The sequence below is a fragment of the Suncus etruscus genome, chromosome 17 (assembly GCF_024139225.1).
Source record: "Suncus etruscus isolate mSunEtr1 chromosome 17, mSunEtr1.pri.cur, whole genome shotgun sequence".
In the NCBI taxonomy this organism is placed as follows: Eukaryota; Metazoa; Chordata; class Mammalia; order Eulipotyphla; family Soricidae; genus Suncus; species Suncus etruscus.
The window spans coordinates 37,900,536-37,928,148 of record NC_064864.1 but is presented as its reverse complement, the minus strand read 5'-3'; the positions used below and the strand labels follow the sequence as shown (position 1 = coordinate 37,928,148).

Genomic DNA, 27,613 nt, shown 5'->3' with positions numbered 1-27,613 from the left:
AAAAAAGTGGGGCTTGGCTGCAAAGTGTTGGAGAAAGCAGACAGCCGTGCCTTTTTTTTCCCGGCCTAATTCTTTCGTCCTCTTTGTTTCCTGGACTGGGGGAATGTTATAGCGGTAGCACAAAGCCACACTTCCAGGACGGCGGGATTTAGGTGTGACACACGCTGACCTTCCGCGCCGGAAGCGAGCCATGTCGGGACCCGTAGTTGGGGGCGTGGCGTGGGCGGGGCCTGCGAGTGAATCTCCCAGGCCTGATGTGATGATGCAGTCCGGGCGACTAGTGGTCACAACTGGGAGGAAAAGAAGGGGTGCGCTTGTGTGAGGGCAGGGGGAGCATCGGCGACGACGGGCATCGATCTGGGGGCTCCCTGTCCCCCCCGACTGGGTTTTGTTTCCCTCCTTTTTTGGAAGACGCGTTCTGCGGGCTCCGGCGTCACCCGGCCCCAGTAGATTCGGAGCCGGAAGTGAGTGAGAGCTGCTTAGTTCCACCACTTGGCTAGGGATGGGGATGGGGATGGATGAGAAATCTGGGGGCTCGGGGCATTGGGAGTGGGGAACCCTTGGAGACTTTGGGGTGATCTGATGGCCGGGCCGGGATGGTCTATAGGCCCAGTAGTTTCAGGGTTAACAAAGCAAGACTTGCAGGGAAACTTAGACCCCCACAAAGGATCTCCTAGGGCCTGGACGGTGATATCTGGCTCCGCACTGGGATATGGAGGAAGGGCTGACCCCATCGGACTGAGAATGCACTAGGCCGTGGTCCCCAGCAAGGGGCTGCTGAGCTGTCAAGAGGTGAGGTCCAGGCTGGGTCCTTGTCAGTTTATACCTCCTTCCTGCCTGCCTTGGCTGGGCTCCTCTATAGATTTTTCTAAGGCAGAAAAGGTAGACACTTCTTGTACACCTTCACTCGATTAAACGGAATTACATGAATGATTCGGGATTCAAGTGTGATGTGGAAGTTATTGAAATAGTTTCTTTGCATTTTACATGTTCATGGAAGCCCTGCCCAGAAATCTTATCTCTTGCTCTCAGTACAATGCAGTCCCTTTCCCTTCCCCTCCCCCTGTAGTTGCTCTAATAAATAATACAGTTTATATGCTAATAGTACACTCTTTAAATACTGATAGTTTGACTGGTTAAAAGCATATAGGAAAGTGTTCAAATATTGGGCCAGGATGGGCTTGCCTTGTACACAGCCATCCTGGGTTCCATCATCAGCATCTGATATAATCCCCAGAGCACTCTAGGTGTGATCCTTGAGTGCAGAGCCAGGAGTAAACCTGAAAATGGCAGGATATGGCGCAAACACTAAAGAAATATTTCAAATATTGCTCTGTCATTTTAGAATGGTTCCTTTAGCCACATGAATTGGATATTTATGGTATCCACCTATTTGCAAAATGTATGTCCAGATTTAATGCTAAAACTTGGAGCTGGTTCTAACACCACTGGGGAGAATTAAGATCTTTCAGATTAACAATTTCAATAAAACAAATAACTGACACTAGTTATAAAGCGAACTAGATCAAAGAAAAGGCAAAGATGTTTGCATTGAGGAACCTAAGTTTAAAAGAAAAGGGACATTTCCATATATGTTGAAAAAGATAACAGAAAATTTGTGATCAATTGGTAGTATATACATATAGAAAGTAATGAGGAATAGTTAAACAGGAAAAAGGGTATCAGACTAGTCTATAGGGTTCAGTCAACCAGGAATTGAACAAGCACCTTAATCTCTACTCTGTCTCCATCTCCTATATTCTGAGGTGGCAGTTTGAAACAATTTAAATCATTATATAAGAACAAAATAGATCAGTCAACCACTTACTGGCTCTGTATAATATAAATTTAACATCAGTTGTCCTTGATTTCTTAATCTCTAAAATGGAGGTAATAGCTCCTAACTTTGCAGAATAAAAAAAGTAGAAAGTATCCAGCACAATATCTGCTACAACGTTGAGAGTAAACCTACAGCAACCATTATTAAAAGTGAATTGTTAAACTACATAGTCCTGTATTACCTCTCAAAGTGTGGAAAGACCAAAGGATAGTTTTGTTTGTCTAATGGTAATTAATATGAAAGTGACTCGTTTTAGTTTTTTCCTATGTGAATAGGTTTTGGAGCAGTGATGAGCACCCTTGATTTTTTAAAAGTCTTTGTGAGGGGCTGGAGCTGTGACAGCAGTGGATTGTTTGCCTTGCATGCGATTGACCTAGGACATGCCACAGTGTCATCCCCCTGCATCCCATATGGTCCCAAACTAGGAGCGATTTCTGAGTGCAGTGCCAGGTGTGACCCCTGAGGGTCACCAGGTGTGACCACCCCCCAAAAAGAAACAGTCTTTGTGAATTAGAACTTGGTTTTTGAGCTGTTCTGTTTCCCGAACTGTTAACAAGTTAAGTTTCTATGTTGCTGATTTTCTGTTCTTGCTAGATGCACAGTCATGGAGGCTACGATTCTGACTTCAGTGATGATGAGCAAAGTGGAGAATCTAGCAAAAAGAAAAAGAGGTAAAAAAAAGAAAGAAAAAAAAAGACAGTATGCTATAAAGGGATTTATGAAAAGGGAAACAAAGCAAGGGGAGCAATTTAAACTCTTAGATTCCTCTATTACATCTAGTTTTTACCCAACAAGTAAGAACTTTTAATTTGTTAATGTTATAGCTAAGTGGGAGTCAGGTTGTTGTTTTGTTTTTTTATTTGCTCTTATGTAACATCAAAGTGAGTTTTATAAGGAGGATGAGATTGCGAGGCAGCACAATTTTTATAGGTTAGTAAATGAGTAGATGCATGGTGATTAGAGGAGAGTTCATAAACATTTTTCTTGAATTGGAAGACAACTTTTAGAAAGTTGAACCTATATAAGGAGGCTATATCTTGCCGCTGTTTTTATGATTGATAAATGTTCTTAAACTTTAGTGTTTAGAAACTTGAGTTTATTAACTTAGAAGAAGTTGCAATTAATCAGATTTTGAGCAAATTTAGCTGGATATGCTACTCAAGGATTATATTTATTCAACTAACCACGACTGATAGTCTGTAGTTTATATCTGTAAATAGCTCCTTTTTTTCCTCCATAGTTATCCAAACTTCCATTTTATTAAGTGTGCAAAATCTTTACAAAGGGAATTTAAGATTAAGATTATGATTGATGGGGCCGGGCGGTGGCGCTGGAGGTAAGGTGCCTGCCTTGCCTGTGCTAGCCTAGGACGGACCGCGGTTCGATCCCCCGGCGTCCCATATGGTCCCCCAAGAAGCCAGGAGCAACTTCTGAGCGCATAGCCAGAAGTAACCCCTGAACGTCACAGGGTGTGGCCCCCCCCCCCCCAAAAAAAAAAAAAAGATTATGATTGATAGAGCCAGAATTGGAAATGTAGATCCTAACTGAAATGATACCAAAACTCAGGCTTTGTTAGTTTTATCCCCATCTTATAGAAATAGTTATTAAAATATTTAAGCATATCTGGTATCTCAATAAAGATTCGTGACTTTTAAGACTTGAATTATTTAAAATATGTTTAAGATACAAGAAATAATATATAAGATATATATTATAATATATAAGATATAAGAAATAGGAATGTTTCTATGAAAAGTAGACTCTTAATAATAATTTTTATTCTTAATAAACCAGAACTGTTGAAGATGATTTACTGCTCAAAAAGCCATTTCAGAAAGAAAAGCATGGAAAAGTGGCCCATAAACAAGTTGCAGCAGAACTACTGGATAAGTATGTTAAGATCAGCATCAATTATTTTGGTTTAAGATGTTTCTGTTATCTCAGAAACTTTGGGATTTGATTATATTTATTACACAATGGAAGGGAAAGGTGTGAGAAATATTTTTAAGTTTGAATTTGCTTAGAATAAAATTTGTCTTTAACAGAGAAGAAGCAAGAAATAGAAGATTTCATCTCATATCTATGGATGCTGTATCCTTTTTGTTTCTAGAGTTTTATAACTGGTAGTGTTTTAAATATTTCTTTTACTGATATTAACAGTGATTAATTATAACTAATATGTAAATACAGTTAATTTGTTAATTGAGAAATGTTTTCCCAGCCTAATTTTGCAAAACTCCCCATTTCTCAGTTTTACTACTTCTTGTATCTTCAATCTTACTCTCTTCCTCCCTTATTTTGACTATTCATATTATATAAACTTTTTATTTTAATTCATGTATATTTTGACCATATTTGAGGTAATATTCTTTTACGAGAGTTTAACTATTGGTATGCTTTAGCAGGCAGTGTTACCTTACCAGGCTCATTAATATCTCACCACTGCTGTCCTTAGGACCTTTCTCATTTATTCTCTCCCTTCTTAACAGTCCTCAGAACTGTTTTGTTTTCACTAGGCATGTCTGTTACCTTGCTTTGTTTCTAAACTTTTTTTTTTTTTTTTGGTTTTTGGGCCACACCCTGTGACGTTTAGGGGTTATTCTTGGCTATGTGTTCAGAAATCGCTTGGGGGACATTATGGGACTCTGGGGGATTGAACTGTAGTCTGTCCTATGTTAGTACATGCAAGGCAAACGCCCTACTGCCTGTGCTACTGCTCCAGCCCCTGTTTCTAAGCATTTTTAAGTCTGGTTTTATAAACATTTTCAGGCATTCTGCAACTTTAACTCTTAAACATTATGTGTGGCTATTTTTAAGCTGTCAGCTGTTTTCCTTTTATAGCTATGTCTCTGATTTTTTGATAAGACTGTATAGCTCAGAAAAATAATTGCTACCACTAGCCATTCCTGTTAATGTTAGAGATTGAGAGACCAAGAAAGATCTGAAGTATTTCTGGATGTTTGTTACTTTGGCCTTGCATACATGTCTTATATATGTAGTCATCTTTCTTTATCACTTTATCTTTCCTCATTCTTTGAATTACAGCTCCTCTTGACACACTTTATTATTCCTCTTATTCCTAACTCAATAGCTGAACTTTCTCATAGATCTTATCTCCCATTCCAGTATCTTCTCTTCAGTGGTGCTGTTCCATTGGAGGCACTGGAATGCCAAACTATAGCCTGCTGAGAATGACAGTGGAGGCTCCCCTTTTATGACTTGCATCTGGGCTGTTTGGAATAGAATTATTGTCTAGAAGTTAGTTTTATTAGGCTGTCATTTTCTTGGTTACTTTCTTGGTTAAATAGAGAAGACATTTGTGGGCACTTGTTTAGTCTGTTTCATTTGGCATTTCTAGACTGACATATTCACTGTCAAGTTTAGGATTTATAAAATGGAAAACTGGGAACTCAAGCCTTGCCATGCTAAGGGTATATAGCTAGTTTGCCTTCTTTCCACCTTTCAAAATCATCTTACCTTTGTTTTATATTAATTTCTTTTTTTGTGGGGGTGGGGGTTTGCATCACACCTGGCAGTGCTCAGGAGTTTCTCCTGGTTCTTCACTCAGAAATTGCGCCTGGCAGGCTCGGAGGACCCTATGGAATGTCGGGAATTGAACCAGGTCCATCTGGGGTTGGCCCCATGCAAGGCAAACAACCTACCACTGTACTATCACTCTGGCCCCTTAATTTTAAGGTTATTAGATTTCTTAGTTGATGGCATAGGGAGAAGTACACACAGCTTTATCCACTCTGTCTTCCTGGAACCAAAGACCCACCACTACTTGCTTCTTTTGTAAATAAAGATGGTTGGGGAAAGATAGCTTTATTTACTTAGGTGTTATGTGCGGTTATTTTTATGCTAATATTTTAGCAGCTATAACAGAGACCACATTATATATATGTTGTTACTCTTACTGAAGAAGTTTGCTAACCCCTGCTTTGTCTTGACATTATCACTTGATCTTAGTAGATCAGGAACTCAAGTGAGAATCTCCAGATATATTCATTTTCTTTTTCTTCCTCTACTTTTCCTCCTGAAGTATTTATTACCTTACTGCCAATATTGGAAGTGTGTATTCTGATTAAATATTTTCCTCAAACATGTTATGATCAGTTAACTTTATTTTTAATAAAATATGGAATCACAGATATTAAAGATGAAATTAGCTGTTATGTTCATATCTAACTCTGGAGAGAACCGTTGTAATTTTTAATACAAAAGTTAAGTGCTCATGTATCTTGTTAGAATGTATGGAAAATAATTGAAATATTATAAGCAAGCATTAAAAAGTAGCTTCTAATTTTTTATTTTTACTCTTGAGGGGTAAGCCTATTCTTAGGATTTATATTATAAACTTAGTATTCTAGTAGCTTTATAATCATTGTAATGACTGAAATATATTTATGAAAGGTACTTAAAGGAATGAAACAGAAAGGAATTGTGCTTTTTGCCTTTAATTTTAGAAACTATAATTTGTCACATTGTGATAATTAAAATGAGTGTGGTCAGAGTCAGTAAGCAATTCAGTTATGAAGTAGGAAGCTTTTTTTCTCCTCAGATGTACATATCTTTTATCACAGGAGTAATTTATGTTTAAAAAATGTTTAGAACAGTTTGTAGTAGAAAATTTACAAATTTACTCTGTTTAGGGGATGAGGGTGGCTTAGACCACGCCTAGTGATACTTAGGGCTTACTGCTGACTCTGCTTCATTATCACTCCTGGTGGTATTCAGAGGACCATTTGTAGTTTTGGGATTGAATCAGAGTTGGCTTCATTGCCAACAAGACCCCAAATCCCTGTACTATCTCTCTAGCTCCACAATTTTCACTCTTAATGGTTTAATATTTATTCATCTAGTCTTGAATTTATCATCATGTGTAACGTAGAATATATATTCATATTAAATGGAAATAGATCTGTAATAACTTTTTACTATAATATTGACAGGACAACTTCTAAGTGACTTAATTCCTTAATTTTGTACATTTTAGTTTCAAAGACATACAAAATTTGTAAATGACTATATTTTATACTATGGTGGCAAAAAAGAAGACTTCAGGAGATTAGGGTAAGCATCATGAAACTTACTTTGAATGGGACCCAGATATCAATATCTTTAAAAATCCACAACTGCTAAGTCTTCTGATTCCCACCCACCTCACCACCAGGGTTCCCATTTCAGTCTCCTTATTATGTTATAAATTGTAGCTAAATAGTTCAACTTAAGTCCCATTTTTTTTTTAGCAAGAAGCCCTGGATTTCATCAGCTGCGTTATGTCTACCCTTGGCATAGCAGGGTATGCGAGGTAGACTTAATATTTGATTATGAAGTAATCATGTTTTGGGAAGACTACTTGATATAATGGACTCTTTACACCTTGATGTTTGGGATTGCTTTTTAAAAAGAAGGGCAAATAGGCACAGATTTCAGATTTCTTCTACATCAGATTTTGTGTTTGTTTTTACTTTTTGGCTTAACATTTTTTGGGTTGGTAGATGCTTCAATATTACTAAGTCATCTACATCAATTTTATTTGCCTTCTCAAAAGTTTTTTTCTTTTCCCAAATGCTTGCATCTTGGAAAGTTATCCCCTTGAACTTTCTTCAGTTTCTTTCAGTTTTTCTGGGAAGCCGTAGTGAAATGAGATAAGGAATACTCTTATAAAGTTTAAAGATTAGATCTCAATAAAATGATAGTACTGACTAAGATTCTGAAATATTTTTATGCATTTTTCTTACTTAGTGTTTATTCAGCTTTCTCTTCCTAGCTTTATTAATTTTGCACCATTTGTAAATTGTAGCTAGTACTGGAAGGGATTAAATTCCTGACCCATCTAACTTGTTCCTTGTAAGCAACCTTTTGAAGATACTAGTGTTTCATAAATAGGTCACCATATATACATATATGCATTTTCTATATCTTTAGATATTCTTACTCATGTTTAAAAATACAACAGAACCATTTAAGTCTTTTAAAATTTACTAATTTCATATTAAGTTGAAATGGCTTTATTTTACAGGGAAAATGATAAGACTGACATGGACATTATACGAGAAAATCATAGATTTCTATGGAATGAGGAGGATGAAATGGACATGAATTGGTAATATTAGCCATCAAAGGCATCATGAATCAAATAATTTAATCAAATAATTCTTACCTCTCCTGCGAGTGCTTTCTTATATCTTTACTTATTTTAAGCTCTAATATTAGACAAAATCATTCCTTATATTACTAAAGTTAGTTCTCTTGATAATTTTCTATATGAGTTTTTGCTTTTGTTTTGGGACCACAATCAGTTGTGCTTGTGGCTTTATACTCAGAAATTTCTCCTTGTGAGGCTCAGGGAATGATCCCATGCTGGGAATCAAATATGGTTCAGCTGTATGAAAGGCAAGCACCTTACCTACTGTACTAGCTCTCTGACCCCAGTTTTCTATAGTTTTAACATTACCTGACTTTTCTTTGGAAAAATAGCTTGTAACATTTTTATTAAATATGCTGTATGTAGTGTGAAGTTAAAAACTTCCTTTAAAATTTTAAGATTATTTTGGGGAAGAGTTATACCTTATAATGGTTTAAAAGATTGAGATGTTACATAGGGTAAAAAAGGTGAAGGATAAATATCTGTTAGTTTTGTGTCCTTCATCTTTGTTAGTCCTTCATCCCCTTTCTTGTGAGAAACACTGTAAATAGTTTATAAATAGTTCATATTCATATATTCTGTAGAGGTAGTAAGTCTTTAAAGAAACATTAATATTTATGTTATTTGACTTGCTTCCATATGCAGTGGTTGAATTTTGAAATGTGTGAGTTTTTTTTAATGGGTCTAGGGAGAAGAAACTTGCCAAGAAATACTATGATAAATTATTCAAAGAATATTGCATAGCAGATCTCAGTAGATACAAAGAAAATAAGGTATGTCTTCCAAACGTTTATAAAATTTATATTTATATCAAATATATATTTATACATATTTATATATAAATATATTTATATAAATACTATATATATACTATTCATTATTATTAGATTGCATGTCCCACTTAATCTAAGATTTGTTTTATTGCAGCATTTCTTTTTTTTTGATTTTTGGGCCACACCCGGCTTTGCTCAGGGTGTCTGCCCTGGCTGTCTGCTCAGAAATAGCTCCTGGCAGGCACGGGGGACCATATGGGACACCGGGATTCGAACCAACCACCTTAGGTCCTGGATCGGCTGCTTGCAAGGCAAACGCCACTGTGCTATCTCTCCAGGCCCGAGCATTTCTTTTTTTATTTAATTATATCTCAGAACAATGCTTAGGTTTTTAAAGAAGTCAGTATCTTTGATTTGTAGTTTGTATCACTATGTTCTTATAGATAATAGTAGTATTCATTTTTATAGTCCTGTTGAAAACACTTGTTGCTTTCCAAATACTTTCTCAATTTCTAGTGTACTAATGTTTATTATTACTTATTGACTATCAAATTCAGTATAAAAACCTGGCTATAGTTTCATCTACTGGAAATTAATGATAGCACATTGCGTGTAAGAAGCATATAACAAAGCAGCTTTTTCATTCCTGATTCATCTGTAGAGGGTTTTTCAGTACTTACATGCTGTACTATATCTGCTGTATATATGCCCTTCAATGAAAATTCTGTCATCTACCTACAAAAATAATTATTTGTATTCTCCAGTTAAAAAATAAATTATTAAAGGGTGGGAAAAATACATTGCTACCGGTAATCATACTTACTTGAAGTTAACGTTAAATGTATTTTCCCATTTGAATGTGATTACTTGATATGACATTAAGAACAGATAAGAAATTAGCTGTACCTTGTGGGGGCTTTGGGTATGGCTACTAGGGAAATATTAAATATAGAGAGGTTTATTTTTTTATTTTAGAATTCTTTAGACAAGTATTAGATACATAGCAAAATTAAGTATTTCCCATACACCTTGTGTCCCAAGCATGTAAGGGAGACCTATTTTATGAGAAAAGATAGTGACTTTTTTTTGACCTATTTTGTGGTATTGGAGCAAGTAGAATCATATTTTTTTGGGGGGGGGGCCACACCCGGTAATGCTCAGGGGTTACTCCTGGCTATGTGCTCAGAAATTGCTCCTGGCTTGGGGGACCATCTGGGACACCGGGGGATCGAACCGTGGTCCGGTCCGTCCAAGGCTAGCGCAGGCAAGGCAGGCACCTTACCTTTAGCGCCACCGCCCGGACCCCAGAATCATATTTTTGATTCCTTCCTAGAATGCATTTTCTAGTAGCTTTATTTACACAGAAAATGCCATACTCATTTTTAATTAACCAGCTCCTAGCTCATTATCTAATATAAGTAATAAATATTTAGGACATTTTATTCTAATTTAATTTATTTTATTTTTTGGATCTTGGGCCACACCCAATGATGCTCAGGGGTTACTCCTGGCTATGCACTTAGAAATCGCTTCTGGCTTGGGGGTCCATTGGGATGCTGAGGGAACGAACCATGGTCTGTCCGAGGTTAGCCCATGCAAGTCAAATGCCCTACCACCAGCTCTACTGCTCTGACCCCAATATTTAGGACATTTTTATGAATATTTTATGCTACATATCCATTCCTATGTTTTTTGCTTTTCCTCTATTATCATTTATTTTCCTCTTCATCATTATTTTGTTCATCATATATATTCATCATTATTTTCCTCTTTTATAATTGAGAATTTAGATGAATTATTTTATTATTATGACTGGATTCAGTTGTTTAAAATATATAACACTCCCAAAGGCCACTGACTTAAGTGAACTGAAAGTTTGTTTTGTTTTACATAAAAGTCTGTATAGGTGGTCTTAGGAAATCAGTATTCTCTCTTCTTGTGTGCATGAAGGTAGAGTGAGAAGGGGAGACTAAGCACCAAATCCCATCTAACTCCATTGTTTAACCTTGTAATCTTTAGTAGTTTGTTATATTATCTTCCATATGTCATAACTAATGACAGACACTGTTTAATGATTACATTTTATCCTTAGCAAAAGGTCTAGCTAAGTCATTTAATAATTATTTGTTGTATAGATGAATAAGTTATTTGAAAACTATTGTTTGATGCATTTGAGCATGATTCAGTAGACATCCTAACCTATGCACGTTAGCAGTACTAACATGCATGCAAGCATACATTGGCTTGAAAGTAGAATTAAAGAGGTGATGTAGAGATAACAGGGGTTAAGACACATTTCTCTCTTCTTTTTTTTGTTTTGGTTTTTGGCCACACCCAGTGACGCTCAGGGGTTACTCCTAGCTATGCACTCAGAAATCACTCCTGGAGACCATATGGGACGCTGGGGTATGAAACCGTGGTCCATTCTAGGCTAGCACACTCAAAGCAGACACCATACTGATTGTGCCACTGCTCTGGCCCCAAGACACATCTCTTACATGCATCTAATCCTACTTTGATTCTTAAAACCACACCACCTGGTCCCCAAACTATACTCTAAAAAAATAAAATTTAACAGTTACTTTAATTTGTAAATTATTTTTCCCTAGCCTTGGGCAATTTAATTTAATCATAATTTTTCAAAGTATTTTTAGTCCCCATTTGCATTTAAAGTACAAAATTGCCTAATTCTTTTAATAAATGATTTTTTTAAACCAGTTAACCAGAAAATGAACACTTTGAATTATCTTTCCTGATACAGTAACCTATGATAAAAGGTTATTTCTGCATAGTTCTAGAGATGGCCTTTAAGTTACTGTCCTAAGCTGAATAGAACACTAAACCATTTCCTACAATTGAAAAGTTACCAAATGAATGTGAAAACATTTTAAAAGTATTTGGAGAGGGCTGGAGCAATAGCACAATGGGTAGGGCATTTGCCTCGCATGCATCCAACCTGGGGTCAATCCCCAGTATCCTGTATGGTCTTCTGAGCCTGCTAGAAGTGACTTCTAGGCACAGAGCCAGGAGTAATCCCTGAGTGCCAAGTGTGGCTCAGAAAACAAAAGGAAAAAATGTATTTGGAGAAAAATCATTTTTAGGCAAAACAAAATGTAAATTTATATTTTAATACTGTGGAAGTTTAACTGTTTTCTGGTTTAGGATTCTTTTTTTTTTTTTTTTTTTAGTTTTTGGGCCACACCCAGCGGTACTCAGGGGTTACTCCTGGCTGTCTGCTCAGAAATAGCTCCTGGCAGGCACCGGGAACCATATGGGACACTGGAATTTGAACCAACCACCTTAGGTCCTGGATCGGCTGTTTGCAAGGCAAACACCCCTGTGCTATCTCCCCGGGCCCTGGTTTAGGATTTTTAACCAGCAACATTGCCCTTTCCTATTGTCTTAGCCCAGATTTTGCCAATGACTAAAGACTGAATTTGCTGGTATTTAGTAAGAGATTTCCCAGTTTAGATTAAAAGTAATGCTGAGATAGTGGAATTGGAAGAGTGTTAGACTGAAAGTAGAGGGTAATCCCAGCTCAGTCTTTTGCTTGTGAGTTTTATGTTATCTTTTTTTTCCCCCCGGGCCACACCCGTTTGTTGCTCAGGGGTTACTCCTGGCTATGCTCTCAGAAATTGCCCCTGGCTTGGGGGAACCATATGGGACACCTGGTTATCAAACCGTGGTCCTTCCTTGGCTAGTGCTAGCAAGGCAGATACCTTACCTCTAGCGCCACCTCGCCAGCCCCAAGTTTTATGTTATCTTGTATGTGGGAGATGAAAGATTATATTCTTTGTGAACCCAAGAGACCTGTAATAATGTCAACTAATAAATATTAGTATTTTCTATATATGAGTTGGAAAACATTTTGTTATGTAGCTCACCTTCCAGTTCACTGATTTTGTCCTCAGCAGATGTTACTCTACTGTGAGGCCTTCCAGTGAGTTTTTCATTTCACCTACCGAGTTTTTCAGTTGTCATTTCTGTTTGAAGCTTTCTCATTTTTATTTTCATATATTCTTGAGTCTTATTAGCTTTCTTTTCCATGGTTCTTTGAATTCCTTAAACATCCTCAACATTTCCTTTTTAAAGTTATCAGAGAGTATATGCAGGTGGCTGATACTAATAGGATCTTTAGAACTACTATCTTCATGCATTAAGTATAGTGGGGTTCACAATGTTTTTCCATTGTGACCTTTGGTGGTGTTTTTTTATGTATTGTGGTGGGATTTATTGACTAGAGAAATGCATGGCCGGAGAGCAAAGTGAGTGACTACACTCTTATTTGGGGACACTGACCTGGGGCAAAAATTACTCTTTAAAGTCAAAGAGGACATGCTGCCAGTATGTTATCTGCCTCAGACTTGAGACTGTGTGTCTGGATGATTCCTCCCCTCACCCTGATGCTTTTTTCCTTTCTGGATGCACTGACCTGGAGTGAAAATGGCTCTTCTTAAGTCAAAGAGCAAGTTGGCAAACATTTGTAAACATCCCGACAGTAATTTCTTTGTTCTTTCTTTATAATTTCTTAGTATTACTACTGAAGTCTTACAGTATAGTGGGTAATGAATATGATTATGTTCTGATATAACATTATTTTAAAAATGTGCAGCATGCCATAGTCAGCTAACCTGTGTACTATGTATGAGGTGTTATTTTAAGTGCTTTATAATCTGTATTACCCTGTTTGAATCTCAGCTCCCTCCCCTGAAAACAAAGATTTTGTACTACTTATTTTTATGTGAAGGAACACATAAAAAGATAAAATTGGGGTTGGATCAATGGTCAGTGGTAGGGTGTTTGCCTTGCATGTGGCTGACCCAGGAAGGACAGATGGTGGTTCGATCACTGGGCTCAATCATTCAGTGTCCCATATGGTCCCCCAAGCCAGGAGTGATTTCTGAGCACAGAGCCAAGAGTAACCCCTGAGCATCACCAAAAAAAAAAAAAAAAAAGATGAAATTATCTTGGTCAATATTATACAATAGTCAAGTGATGAGCTATGCTTTAAACATGAACCATCTGACTCAACGCAATTCTCTCTTATGTTATACTGTGTCACTGCTAAACCATAGCCTGTTTTTCTGTGTCACAGATGGCATGTTTTTTTTTAAATTAACATATATGATCTTTTTGCCTGACATCTATAACTTTTAAGGTTATAAATATAGAAAACTCTTTTGTTTGGTCTTTTTTTTGTGGGGAGGGCCCACACCCAGTGGTGCTCAGGAATCACTCCTGGCTTTGCACTCAGAAATTGCTCTGGTTTCGGGGGAACCATATGGAATGCTGGGAATCGAACCCAGGTCCCACCTATGTCAGCTGTGTACAAGGCAAATGCCCTACCGCTGTGCTACCACTCTGGCCTCTCGTATAGAAAATTCTTAACTTGGTAATTGTTCAAAGTAATTTTTTATCATTTTGTTTCTTATCAGTTTGGATTTAGATGGCGAATAGAAAAAGAAGTAATTTCAGGAAAAGGTACTTTATTTTCAAATGTTTACTTTTTAATGGACTGTGGTTATTATGTTGTTGAACTGAAATCATCAACTAAGACTACGATCATTCCTAACATATACAATGAAGAACTTTCTGCAGAAATAAAATTGAAGATGTATTCAAGTATTAAGGATTTTTTAGTACAGTACTCTAATTGGATGAATACTTGATTCTTCACCTTCATTATTTTGAAAAATGAATTGGTATCTTTGAGTTTCAGTCAAATCTATATTTTTGTTTGTTTGTTTGTTTGTTTGTTTTTGTTTTGGGGCCACACCCGGTGACGCTCAAGGGTTACTCCTGGCTTTGCACTTAGAAATCGCTCCTGGCTTGGGGGACCATATGGGATCCCAGGGGTCAAACTACGGTTCATCTTAGACTAGCACAGGCAAGGCAGACGCTTTACTGCTTGCGCCACTGCTCTGGCCCCTCAAATCTATATTTTTGAAAATAAAAATTAAATTTACCTTTTGAATCTAAAATATATATAGGGTAGGGTGGTTCTTATTTTGAAGAGTTGTTGAGACTGAAGCCAACTGTTTTATTTTATAGTAAATGATCAAACATTTGGTAAAAATCAGAATAGTTTGTATTGTATAAATTTAGCTTTTTATCAAGTAATTGCAATTTTAAGTGCTGAAAACTATATGAATAGGAGCATCTTTAATTTTAACTGCAAATAAAGGTTACATTGAAAATGATTAAACACTGGATGTTTATGTCACATGTAAAATTGGATATGCAGTAAAAAAAGATAGATAATAAAAGATCAGTCCTGAAGTACTCTGGAGAAGGAAACATAATAAATTCAAGCTCTTTAACTTTGTAGAATTACAACTTACTATGTAGATGAATAGGAGAGGAGCTTGTTTCTTACATAAAATAATGAGAAATATTACATGTCTTTTGCAATTTTAAAATTTTATACCTTTATTGTTATGAAAATAATGCTGTTGTTGAAACCCGATATTTTCTAAATTCCAATAACTGAAAAAAATTGAGAAGTGTAAAGAAAGCTTATTGCTATGATTTCTTTCTTTCTTTTTTCTGTCATAGTTAATTAATGAGTAGCTTTTTTTCCCTTGGGGTCATTTTTTCTTTATTCAATAGGTATTAATAGATGATGAACGTAGAAAGGTAGGGCCTAAATGATGGTACAGTGGATAGGGCAACTGCCTTGCACATGGCTGACTTGTGTTTGATTCTCAGAACCCCAGTTGGTCCCCTGAGCCCCCACACAGTGGTCCCTGCATACAGACAGGAATAAGTCCTCAGTACTGCCGAGTGTGACCCCCATTCTTCCCAAAAATTTTAGTATTAATTTTTGTGTCAAGGAATTTAATATTGAGAACATTAGACTTTATACCTTATACTGTATCGTGTCCAAGTACCAGCATTTTAAACTGCTTTACATGTATATTTGTGCTAGTACTTAAATATATGCTATTATGATTATACATAAAATTACCAATTTTAATCAACTTTGCTATTAGATATTGAAGAAAATTTACCTATGTTAAAGTGATATATATGGAAAATGTATGTATTCTTTTATAGTATATTTTGGAGCACACTCTTTCAATACTCTCAGTTTTCAAAGTGTCATATTCCTAATAGGGAGTTATTAAAATGTTATAACTAAATATAACACTTGTTCTGCTTTATGAGCAGTATGTCTGACAATTTTTTGAAAGTATTTTTCTGATTTCTGATTTTTTTTTTTTTTTTTTGTGGTTTTTGGGTCACACCCGGCAGTGCTCAGGGGTTATTCCTGGCTCCAGGCTCAGAAATTGCTCCTGGCAGGCACGGGAGGACCATATATGGGACGCCGGGATTCGAACCGATGACCTCCTGCATGAGAGGCAAACGCCTTACCTCCATGCTATCTCTCCGGCCCCTTGATTTCTGATTTGATTTGCCTCTTGTATATACTTTTGTTGAGCATGCTTTAGTTATTGTGATTAATTGTTATTATGTTTAGTTGAATGCTGACTATAGAACAAAGAATTTGTTAGAGTAAATTTCTCCCCCCCAAAAAACACAAAGGGGGAAAATTTAAATATGAGGATAATACCAGATGTTGTTGGTAAAAATTGTCACTGATTCTCAGAGCAAATATTTCTTCTCTTTGCAGGCCAGTTTTTCTGTGGAAATAAAATTTGTGATAAAAAAGAAGGCTTGAAGAGTTGGGAAGTTAATTTTGGTTATATTGAGCATGGTGAAAAGAGAAATGCACTTGTTAAATTAAGTAAGTTGGCTTTAGTTGTGAAATGATTGACAAATTTATGTAATGGTTTAGATTTGAAATATATCAGCTAAATTTAAAACGCAGTTCAAAATTTTTACTTTATCGGGGAGTGCTCTTTATATTATCTTATTTTTAGACATCCCAAAGTTTCAGAGATCTATGGAGCTTTAGATTTTTGTATTCTCGGTCTTTTAGTTACATTTAATTGAAGCAGTTCTGATTGTGAATGTAAGCTGTTAATTGCTGTTAATTTGAGAATGTCACAAATTACAGTTTGTTTCAGAGAATCAGAAAAAGCATAAATCCATTTTCTTTGTGTCAAAAAAGGCACAATTTTTTGAGTGTATAGTTGCTCTTCATACCAATCTTAAAAGTTAAGGGTTATATTCTAAATGATAGTAATTTCTCCTAATATACATACTTTATAATCTGTCACTTATTTTTTTAAAACAATTTTCATGTGTCACCTTATTTTTTACATCATGATAGTCTTTTAATTCTTTAAGTAAATATATCTTTAATTATATGACCACTCCAGATTTATGTCAAGGATGAACCTTATAATAGTGGGGATTGAAACTCAGAGCCTCTGTGTGAAAGCATGTGTTCCATCCTTTAACCCATCTTCCCAACCCTCACTTCATGCACTTTCTATAAAGTTTTTGGTTTGGGGGCCACACCTAGTGTGTGTATGCACCCATCTGGGTGCTTTGAGACCACTCCTGGTGATGCTCAGAATCTAACAGGGGCTTACCCATTGTTGCCCATGAAACAAAGTTTGTTTTTGTTTTTTTGAAACAAAGTTTGTTTTCAGAATGAAATCAGTTTTCCAAAGTGGTGGTATAATATTTTCAGTTCCTCAAGTGTTTTAGTATTCTTTTGTTTACTACATAAGCTTTTTGTTTGTTTGTTTGTTCATTTTCTCCTGTTGTTACTTGTGGTGCTATGGGGATTTTGAGCTATACTTACTAGTAGTTGGGGCTTACTCCTGTCTCTATGCTCAGGTCTTGGTGGTGCTCAGGGAACCACATATGTTGACTGGGTAGTGAAACCAGGGTTAACTGTGTACATGGCAAGCACCCAAGCATCTGTACTATCTCTACATAAGCCAGTGATTATGAAATAGAGATAATTAGTTTGTTTTCTTCTAATTATAGTAAAGAAATAGAAAATTGAGTTTATGATATTCAATGTATGGTAACAGTGTTGTTAAAGTTCAGTGATTCAGTGCTATTATTTTTTTTGTAGGGTTATGCCAAGAATGTTCCCCTAAATTAAATTTTCATCACAGGTAATATTTTCTTTTAAAATGTCAGTAACATTTAGTAGTCTTAAACATAGTCATTTACCTGCTTTGTCTTTGATGGTTTAATTAGTTGATTGTATAAATATCAAACACTGCTGTTTGGTCTTATAGCATAGGGAACAAGAAGTGCATGCCATATCTTGCTTTAGCTAAGCAGCTTGAAATGAGAAGGGCTGTGCAAGGCAGTAGGTAGATGCTATAATTTTTAGTTGGGCTTAATGTTCAGATACCACAATATACTTTAAAGTTATAGTTTAAGACGTTTCCATAAAGTCATTTTAATGTTGTTTAAAACTTGTCACTGGAGCTTTTCATTTTTAGGATAAATTGTGAAATACTCATTTCATATATTAATATTAGGTTCCTTTGGAGCTGGAGAAATAGTACAATGGTTAGGGTGCCTGCCTTGCAGGAGGCCAACCCAGATTTGATCTTAGCCACCCATTGTAGTTCCCCTAGTACTGGCTGGAGTGATCCCTGAGTACAGAGCCAGGAATAATCCCTGAACACTGCTGGGTGTTGCTCAAAAGCCAAACAAACAATAAAAAAATAAGGTTCCAGTTGAATGAATGAACTTGAATGTGTTTACATAGTGATTGGGGAAGCGCCCAGGAGGAGACGCTTGCTCAACACTACTGGCTGTGTGAGCTTCCGGTTACCAATTAGGGCCAATAGGATGTCGGGCATTAGGTGGGCAACATGGATGTCTCCCAGTTAGATGCCATAATGGGTTAGATGCAACCAGGACTCCTCCAGCACATCACCATGGAGGAAAGAACTGTTGTCGTAGAACTGACTCTTGGCCTTGTTTTTCAACTCTCTATGATTCTATTATATCATCTTTGCATATGAAGATATTAAGTTTATTGAGGGGATTAAATTAAATTGCTTGTACAGTTGCTGACATATGGTAAGCCAGGCTTAGTGGAGTCACTGGTATTGACTCATTTCAGACAAAATCAGACCCTCTGTAGTTGTGGTCAGGTTTCATGGACTGACTCAGTTGAAAGTCTAAAAATGAAATTCTACTCTATAGTATATTAATATATTAATTTAAAAGTCAACTGTATTTTAAATGCACTGTTCATAGCATGTGTTAAAAATAATATTATTTTAACCCTAAATTTAGGAGAATATTTTAGATGATTTAAATGATCTAAATATTTCCTTTCTCAGTCAATGATACTAAAAAATACCAGAAATATTTTTACTTTGTCTAGCTTCATTAAAAATAGATATGAGGTTATCAAAAGAGACAACCATGGTTAGAATCAACCACAGATAAACTTGTAAGACTGGTCTAAAATAAATCTACTATAGCAAAAGGATAAATTATCATAAGTGGTTATATAAATAAACCTATCTTCATACAGTTGTACCTTTACAAATGCCTTTATTCTTAAGAGAATTTTTTTAATGTACTGGTGGTTAGAATAATTACAGAGGTTTCAGCCACTTCTTGTGTGCTTTTTTAAAGTATAGCTGTTCATGAGTTATGTGAAAGGAAATGAGGCTTGTTCTTATAACTGTCTTTTAAAGGATTAGTTCATATAATATAAATAGAAAGGAGGAGAATAGTAGAACCATGATGTATATTTACAAAGGTTTGTATATGTCATTCTTTGTCTGAGTATTCCAAGCTTCATTATCTTAGTATATAAATTGTCTTGATATACTAACCTAAAATATTTATAGGCTCTCATAAGTTTCTAATGAGATCACATTTGTCAAAATACTTTAACTGATATGTTTTTTTTCCCATTGATATTTTTTTTACTTTTGTCACAAGTAAAAGTTAGGAGAGTTAACTTTAATTTGTTGTTGTTCAACAAAAGGAGAAAAGAAGTGAAGTCAAAGAAAAGAAAAGATAAAACCAAAAAACACGATGAAGAGTCAGCACATAAAAAGTCCAGATTATCTTCTACAGAAGAACTTTTCAAGAACAAGGATAAAGGTAAAGGGAATTAAGATATAATATTGAGGAATTAGAGAAATAATATAGCTGAGTAGAACGTTTGCCCTTATGTGACAGAGCCAGGTTCAAGCCTATGGTCCCCTTAGCCCTGCCACGGTGAATCCTTAGTGCAGAACCAAGATTAAACCTTGAGCAAATGAAGTGTGTCACAAAAACAAAAAAGATAAAATATCTACATTCTGAATGGAGAATTAAATGCACTTAGAATTCTGTCTTTCCTTTAAATAGGAAACTGACAACATTTAAATATAGAATTTAGGGGCCGGGGAGGTAGCATGGAAGTAAGCCGTTTGCCTTTCATGCAGAAGGTCATTGGTTCGAATCCCAGCATCCCATATGGCCCACCACGCCTGCCAGAAGTGATTTCTGAGCATGGAGCTAGGAGTAACCCCTGAGCGCTGCTGGGTGTGACCCAAAAAACAAACAAACAAAAAATTAAAAAAATATATAGAATTTAGTAAGTTTTAAGAACAAGTTTAATTTGGGGGGCAAATGATACGCAGCAAAAGCACTCCAGTTCCTGATGTTGTTGCTAAAAGATATGCTATCATGTGTCTCTCAGTACTGAACTTTTTGAATTGTACTTTTCTCTTGTCTGTACTACATGAGTTTATTCCAGAGAATCAAATAAAAATGTGAATGGTTCATTGATCATTTTAAGTATATAAGTCTCCAAGTTAATGTAAAATTTTAAGTGCTATGATTTTAATTATCATGGCTTCTTTCTTACTAGTGATGAGCTTTTTGATGTGGTAGAAATTGCTGTATTGTACTCAGAACCTAGCATCATATGTTTGCACATGTGCTTAGTAAATAGTTATTAAATTTTTATTAATCAGTCAACCTCTTTCCTCAAGTCCTTAAAATTTGATTTTTATTTCCTTATTTGTAAAATGTTTGTGAAAACACTACTGTATGACTTCATAGGGTTGTTAAAATGAAAAAATTCAAGTAAGTTAATGCAGTATTTGTTATATAACTATATAGTTGCTGCTAGTTTCAGTTTTAGTCTAAGAAAGCAGAACCAATATGTACATTGGCTGAATTAGATTAGGCCAGTGTTAATAAAACATCTGGACAGGAGAGGGCTCTCTTGCTCCAGCCATGAAGATTATTAGCTATGTTATATCTTTACAGTCATTTTTTTCTTTAAAAATACAATTTCACCAAGTTTTAGTTGTAATTTATCAGCAAATCTTAGTTTTATTTCCTTAGTGACATATTTCTTAATTCTTACCTCTTTTTTCCAGACCTATTTTCTCATTCTTAAGCTGCTGTATTCTTATTGGTTACATCCACTGTTACATCCTCCTCCCTTTCCCTATTGACCATAAAGTCTCAATTTCCTGATGTTCTTAAGACTTAATTATCTTAATTATCAGAACCTACACAAAACCCAAAGATGCTACATGAGCTCACATACAAGGCTTGCTTTTCACACTCTATTTTACTTTTAATCTCTACCCAAATCATTTCTCTATTTCTAGAAAATCTAGTACCATATTTGCCGGCTTATAAAATGACTGGGCATATAAGACAACCCCCTAATTTTGCAGCTAAAACATAGGTTTAGGCCTATATTTGCTGTATCAGACAGAACGTTCCTGTGCTGCACCTGTATGTACCACAGTGAGCCAATCACAACAAGCAAAGGTTCAAAGGTTATACTGTAATAGACTTTCTCTCTGACTCTGGCCAAAATGGGCAGGCTTTTGACAGATTCGGTACAGAACATTGTCTAATTTGCATGCATCAAAAGCCTGCTTGGATTGGCTGAGCTAGAGAGGCGGTCGGAGCAGCCTTGCAGTGATCGGTGCAGGATCGAGTTGGAAAATTCGTTTTGTGGCAATATTCAGACAATTTAAGTTTAGCGACTTTCAGGATATACTCCGCGTATAAGACAGTCCCCGATTTTCGGTTGACTTTTTGTGTTTCAAAAGTCGTCTTATACGCCGGAAAATACGGTACTTCTTTCCATTTAGGGGTTGGCCACGTGGGTACTACTTTCTCTCTGAAGCCCCCATTCTTCGTAGTTGTTGCTTTCCAGTTCTTGACTTTCTTTCTTTGGAGATTTTCCTTGTCATTCTCTTCCCTTTTTTATCTAGGTTAAAAGTTACCATTCATGGGAAAGCTTTGGTTTATGATTCCTTTTATTAGAAAATTTCATTTGTAACAGAGAGAGAGAGAGAGAGAGAGAGAGAGAGAGAGAGAGAGAGAGAGAGAGAGAGAGAGGCAGAGAGAGAGAGGCAGAGAGAGAGGCAGAGAAAGAGAGAGATACAGAGAGAGAGACAGAGAAAGAGGAGAGAGAATTTCATTTGTTACTACCCCTTTTTATTTTACTACCCTTATACTTTCTTTGAGGACTAGAGTGATAGCACTGTGGAGAGAGCATTTGCCTTGCATGTAGCTATCCAGGGTTTGACTCCCCCACATCGCCGATGATTCCCCTGAGCCCTCCAGGGAAGATTCCCAAACACAGTTTAATCCTTGAGTGCTGCTGGATTTGGCTACTCCCTCCGCCCCCCCCCCCCCCCGCAAAAAAAAAGTATAGAAGAAAGATTTGCTTTGAGGTCTTAACTGGAGGGACTGATCATTTTTTTTTTAATTAGTAGATCTGGGGGCCGGTGAGATGGCATGGAGGTAGGGCATTTGCCTTGCATGCAGAAGGATGGTGGTTCAAATCCCGGCATCCTATATGGTGCCTCGAGCTTGCCAGGAGCAAATTCTGAGTTCAGAGCCAGGAGTAACCCCTGAGCGCTCCCGGGTGTGATCCAAAAAAACAAAACAAAACAGAACAAAAATTAGTAGATCTATACTATTTTTTAGCTTCATTTCCTTTAACAGATACCTTTGTAGAACTGGAAAATTTTAATTGCACAATTGTATGTTTCATTTCATCTGAGTATGATCTTTGAAAAGTATTATAAAAAAAGAGTTGAAGAGCTTATTTCTAAATTGATTTCAGATATTCTAAGTGGGTTATTTTTCAAAGTGGGATTTTTTTTAGGTTTATTATTTTAAATTTAGACAGTATTCTTAGGAGAACATAAAATATGATCCCTGCATAAAATAGCCTATGTTTTTAATTAGGATAATTAAGTGTAAGGAACATAGCAGATGGTGAATTTCTTGTCTATGAAACTATAAACTTAGGCTATTTGGAAGAATTTGGTTATAGCTCCAATTGCTATACTATCATAAGATGGTTAACAAAGCAAAGCTGTTTTCTTTCATAACATCCATTGTGTGAAAAGAAAATCATAGAAAACAGGCCTAAAAAATGTATCTTCTAAAAGTATATTCTCCCCCAATTTAGAATGCTTAAAAGGATCTTTTTTTAACTGACTAGTGGTTTAATGTTGTATCACCTCATTTGGTTTTAATAGTAGATATATAATGTCCCATTTTGCATATAAGGAAAAGAACCAGAGAATTTAGACAAATTGCCTAAGATAATTAAATAGTGCTGAAATTAAACACAGGTTTATTATTTCAGAGTCCAAGCCTTTATATCATCACTCACATAATCAAATTGACTAAGTTTACTGTAATCTAATTCTGGCATACATTTTAATGTATCCACACTAAGTGACTTTATTTTTATGTGTACTAGTTCTATCTGCAAATATTGTATAAAGAGATGTACTTCATTATAAGTTAAATGAGAGAAACATACTTGTAAAATGTCTGTCACAAAGCAAGTCCTTGAAAAATATGGCTATTGTTCTGTCAAGAGACAAAAATGTTTGACACTACAGAGATTCTATTTTTGTTTTCTGGAATTGATTTGGTCAGAAGTTAAGCCTGCTAGGACCAGAGCAGTAATATAGCAGGCAGGAAGCTTACCTTTCACAGGGCCACCTGGTTTTGATCCCTGGCATCCAATTAGGTCCCCTGAGCCCACCAGGAGTGATCCCTGAGGGCAGTCAAGAGTAAGTCCTGAGCACTGCCATGTATAGTACCACCACCTTCCCCCCCGCCCCCGCAAAAAAAAAAAAAAAGTTTAGTCTCATAATCTGACAAGAATCGAAGGTTTTGGCCACTCTTACATTAGGCCAAATTACTGAGTATCCATATATATGTAGCAAAACTAAAATAGTCTGCTTGCATTGTTCAAAGGTGTATGCAGTTTTGTATGCAAAATCTCTAAAAGCAGTATTGAAAATTGAGTCGAGGGGCCCGGAGAGATAACACAGTGGTGTTTGCCTTGCAAGCAGCCAATCCAGGACCAAAGGTGGTTGGTTCGAATCCTGGTGTCCCATATGGTCCCCCGTGCCTGCCAGGCACTATTTCTGAGCAGACAGCCAGGAGTAACCCCTGAGCACTGCCGGGTGTGGCCCAAAAACAAAACAAAACAAAACAAAAAAAAGAAAAGAAAATTAAGTCGAGGCAGAACAAAAATAAAACAGCTAGACTGTTGAGAATTTTAAATCACTTCATAGGAAGAAGATTGTAAGAATTGTAGCTGTTTGACTAAGAAAAAAATTAAAAGAATGGGAGGGGAAAAGGAAGAATGTAAATGTAGAAATAATAGATATTTATAAGATACTTATAAAGGTGGCTTATTTTTAAATAATTATGGTTGACAGAACAGGAGTCTATGGGTAAAAATTACCCTAGAACAGATTTTCGCCTCTATTTAAGGCAAATCTAATAGTGCTAATTGGGCGATTAGATCTATTTGAAAATTAGTGGAATAGTGAGTTTCTTCAGGAAGTAGTAAGACATTCATACATAGATTAGACAGCATGTTATTGAAAACTTTGCAATAAGAGATTTGTTCATTGGATAAGGGTTGGATTAAAGACGTTGAGGTCCCCTTCTAATTCAGTGATATTTACTGCCTGGTTTTAACACTAATGCAAGCATCATTTTCTATTGTCCTTACAATTGTTCTTTCTAGAGACATCCCTCTCTCACTGAAATAATGTTGCATTATTGTAGAGATGACCTGTTGTAAGGTAACTTAAAAGTCAGATAGCACAATCTTACAGATTTGATTTTTTTAAGGCTATTTGACCACTTTTCATTGTGTTTTTTTTAAGGAGAATTATTTTATAATATAAACTGGACAAAAGTGGCTTGTCTGATATAGAGCTAGTATAGAAGGGCTAGTATGTAGGGAAAAAAAAAACCCAAAGGGAACAAGAGAACAAGAAACTCTTATTCCTTTTTAAATAATGCCTTTTGAATTTAGCTGCCCATTTTCAAAGACTCTGGTTATTTTGTTCTCTGACATTAACAAAGTTATATCTTTGTGATTAGCTTTATTAGGCATCATTCAGTTTTCTATGCTCTTCTCATGGCCATGACTTTTTATGAAAATAATACATTTTTATTCTCACATATTCTATTTGGGACATGGATGATTCTAATGATTCCTGTTGAGTGGAATTTTACCATCATTATTAGAATTACATCGTTATTAGAATACAAATCCATTCCCATTTTTGTTTTGGTGATTTTGGTGACAGAATTAGACTCAGAATCCGAGTTCAAAGACACACGTTTCAAGAATCAAAGTCCAGCAGGTGAAAGTTTAGAAACACCATGGCAAATCAATACTCTTTGATATTTGTATGTGTTTGACTAAGGGACAGTCTGTATTGACAGGCCAGATTTTTCAGTTCTTTTTCAGACTAATGGTTGATGGGGGAGGAATTATTTGCTAATATAATTACCTTGTATCTTACAATCTTATTGTCACATAATACATTTTTTAATATTTCATAATATTTAGTTGAGCAATACAGGATGATCTATTTTTAAGTATTTTAACTGCATTTTTATTGTTTTTACTGATTTTGAAGACAATATATATTTTAAAATACAAAAAAAATGGAAAAGCTTAAAGTGAAATGTTGCATTATTTCCAGGCTAACAGGTAATATCACTATTATTAAGCTTAGTTGGGCTTTACAAACCCATAATACACATATATATGCAATACTATTCAGAGAAATAGTATTTCTCTGGCAATATGTAGATATACTAATTAGCATTAGTAAAGAATTGCTATTATGGGGCCAACGAGGTGGTGCTAGAGGTAAGGTGTCTGCCATGCAAGCACTAGCCAAGGAAGGGCCGCAGTTCGATCCTCTGGTGTCCCATAGGTCCCCCCAAGCCTGGGGCAATATCTGAGCGCTTAGCCAGGAGTATCAAATGGGTGTGGCCCGAAAAACCGAAAAAAAAAAAAAAAAAAACACACAAAAAAAGAATAGCTATTATAATATAGTCATATATGTCTATGTTATACCCACATACATATTTGCAATATTTTAAACATAAATCTGATTATAATTTTAGTTACAGAGTATAAGTTGTGAAAATGTATAAAGTTATTGTAGCATGAATATTTTTCTATGTTAATAAAAATATAAAGATTTTGATACATATAAAGTATAATATAAATATATACAAATATAAAATTTATATACAAATATATAAAAATAAAGCATTTTGATACAGGGATATGTACTTATTTAATCATCTTTAACCTAACTGATGGGAACTAGGTTTTTTCTTTTACTGTTATTCTATAATGAACATGTTGGTCTCTGTGTGTATATACATATGATATATATATGTATATATATTCATGTGTATATATCAATATGTATCAAATGTATATTTATCTTGAAGGAAAAATTTATGGAATTTTTACTTCTATCAATATATGAAAATGTGTTTACTGAAATAGATCTAACTGGCATACACAGCATGAATTTTTTAGTAACTGATAATTTGTGGGTGTGTAATTTATCTGGTCCTACATACTACTACAGTTCTTGATATTGTGGTCTTAATGTGAATATTCTCTCTACAACAATCTTATCTGTCTTTTGTGTGAGAAAAAGGAGAAACCTAAGAAGAGATATATTAGTAAACGTTCTTGAAGGTGTTAACATTGCTACATTTAGAGACTTTTCCACAAAACTTTAAATTCTTGGTATTTTTGCTGAGACTGTTTGGTATAGCTCAGCTTATTTATTTAACTTTTAAAATTAACTTATGGTGTGGAAGAGTTAAATTTCTAAAGAGCCATAGAAGTTGAAACCAAACTGCAGTTAAATCCAAAGTTAATTACATTGGTGAATAGTTCAATGTGTTTTAAATGTAATGCATTTTTTTTTTAATTTTTTTACATGAATAGGAAGCTCAGATGAGGAAGAAAATACTTCAGAATCTGAACTTTGGAAAGGCCCACTACCAGAGACAGATGAAAAATCACAGTAAGACCTAATATTAATAAATGATTTATGCCCTCAATTTAGGAAGCTATGACCACAGCTACTTTGATAGCAGTAAATGAAAATAAATCTCATCATAAATATCTGTTTAATGCCTATAAATGTCTAGCTTGATAAAAATCAGAGTTTATTCCCAGCCATTGTTTGTGGCCAGCTTGTCCAGCTTACTCTTAGTGGATCAGTCTGTCCTCAGCTCACCTCACTTTTCCTAGTGACCTTCAGGGCTTTGTTTAATCTTCAGAGAAATGCTGTTTACTAATTTACTGAGTAGCCTTTTTATGATACTTTACTTAGGATGCCCATACATCTTCTGGATATTTATAGAGGTAGCCCAAAACTTGACACGATAGCATCCGTCTTATCATACGAAGACAGTGACTCAATGTGTACATTATTCTCAGCATGGATTGCATGTGCTTTATCTGTGTTTTCTAGCATCACATCAAAACATAATAGACATTACAAGAAGAATTATGGATTAGAACCTGGCAGAGAGACCAGGAGATAGTATAGTGCTTATGGTGTATACCTTTCATCCATTTGACCCAGTTTGGTTCCCAGCACCACATGG

At 35.7% G+C, this 27,613-nt stretch overlaps 1 protein-coding gene across 1 annotated transcript in view; it reads left to right on the top strand.

Moving 5' to 3' along the window:
* Positions 1–244: 244 nt before the first annotated feature.
* LOC125994800 (protein FRA10AC1) overlaps positions 245–27,613 on the top strand; it is a 29,378-nt gene continuing 2,009 nt past the window's right edge. The window contains exons 1-12 of the mRNA XM_049764324.1: positions 245–464; positions 2,435–2,511; positions 3,635–3,730; positions 3,886–3,931; positions 6,837–6,913; positions 7,866–7,949; positions 8,680–8,764; positions 14,200–14,245; positions 16,398–16,511; positions 17,760–17,802; positions 19,653–19,771; positions 26,946–27,024. Coding sequence (XP_049620281.1) covers positions 2,435–2,511; positions 3,635–3,730; positions 3,886–3,931; positions 6,837–6,913; positions 7,866–7,949; positions 8,680–8,764; positions 14,200–14,245; positions 16,398–16,511; positions 17,760–17,802; positions 19,653–19,771; positions 26,946–27,024 — 866 coding nt within the window. The 5' untranslated portion in view covers positions 245–464. The remainder of the gene's footprint in view (positions 465–2,434; positions 2,512–3,634; positions 3,731–3,885; positions 3,932–6,836; positions 6,914–7,865; positions 7,950–8,679; positions 8,765–14,199; positions 14,246–16,397; positions 16,512–17,759; positions 17,803–19,652; positions 19,772–26,945; positions 27,025–27,613) is intronic.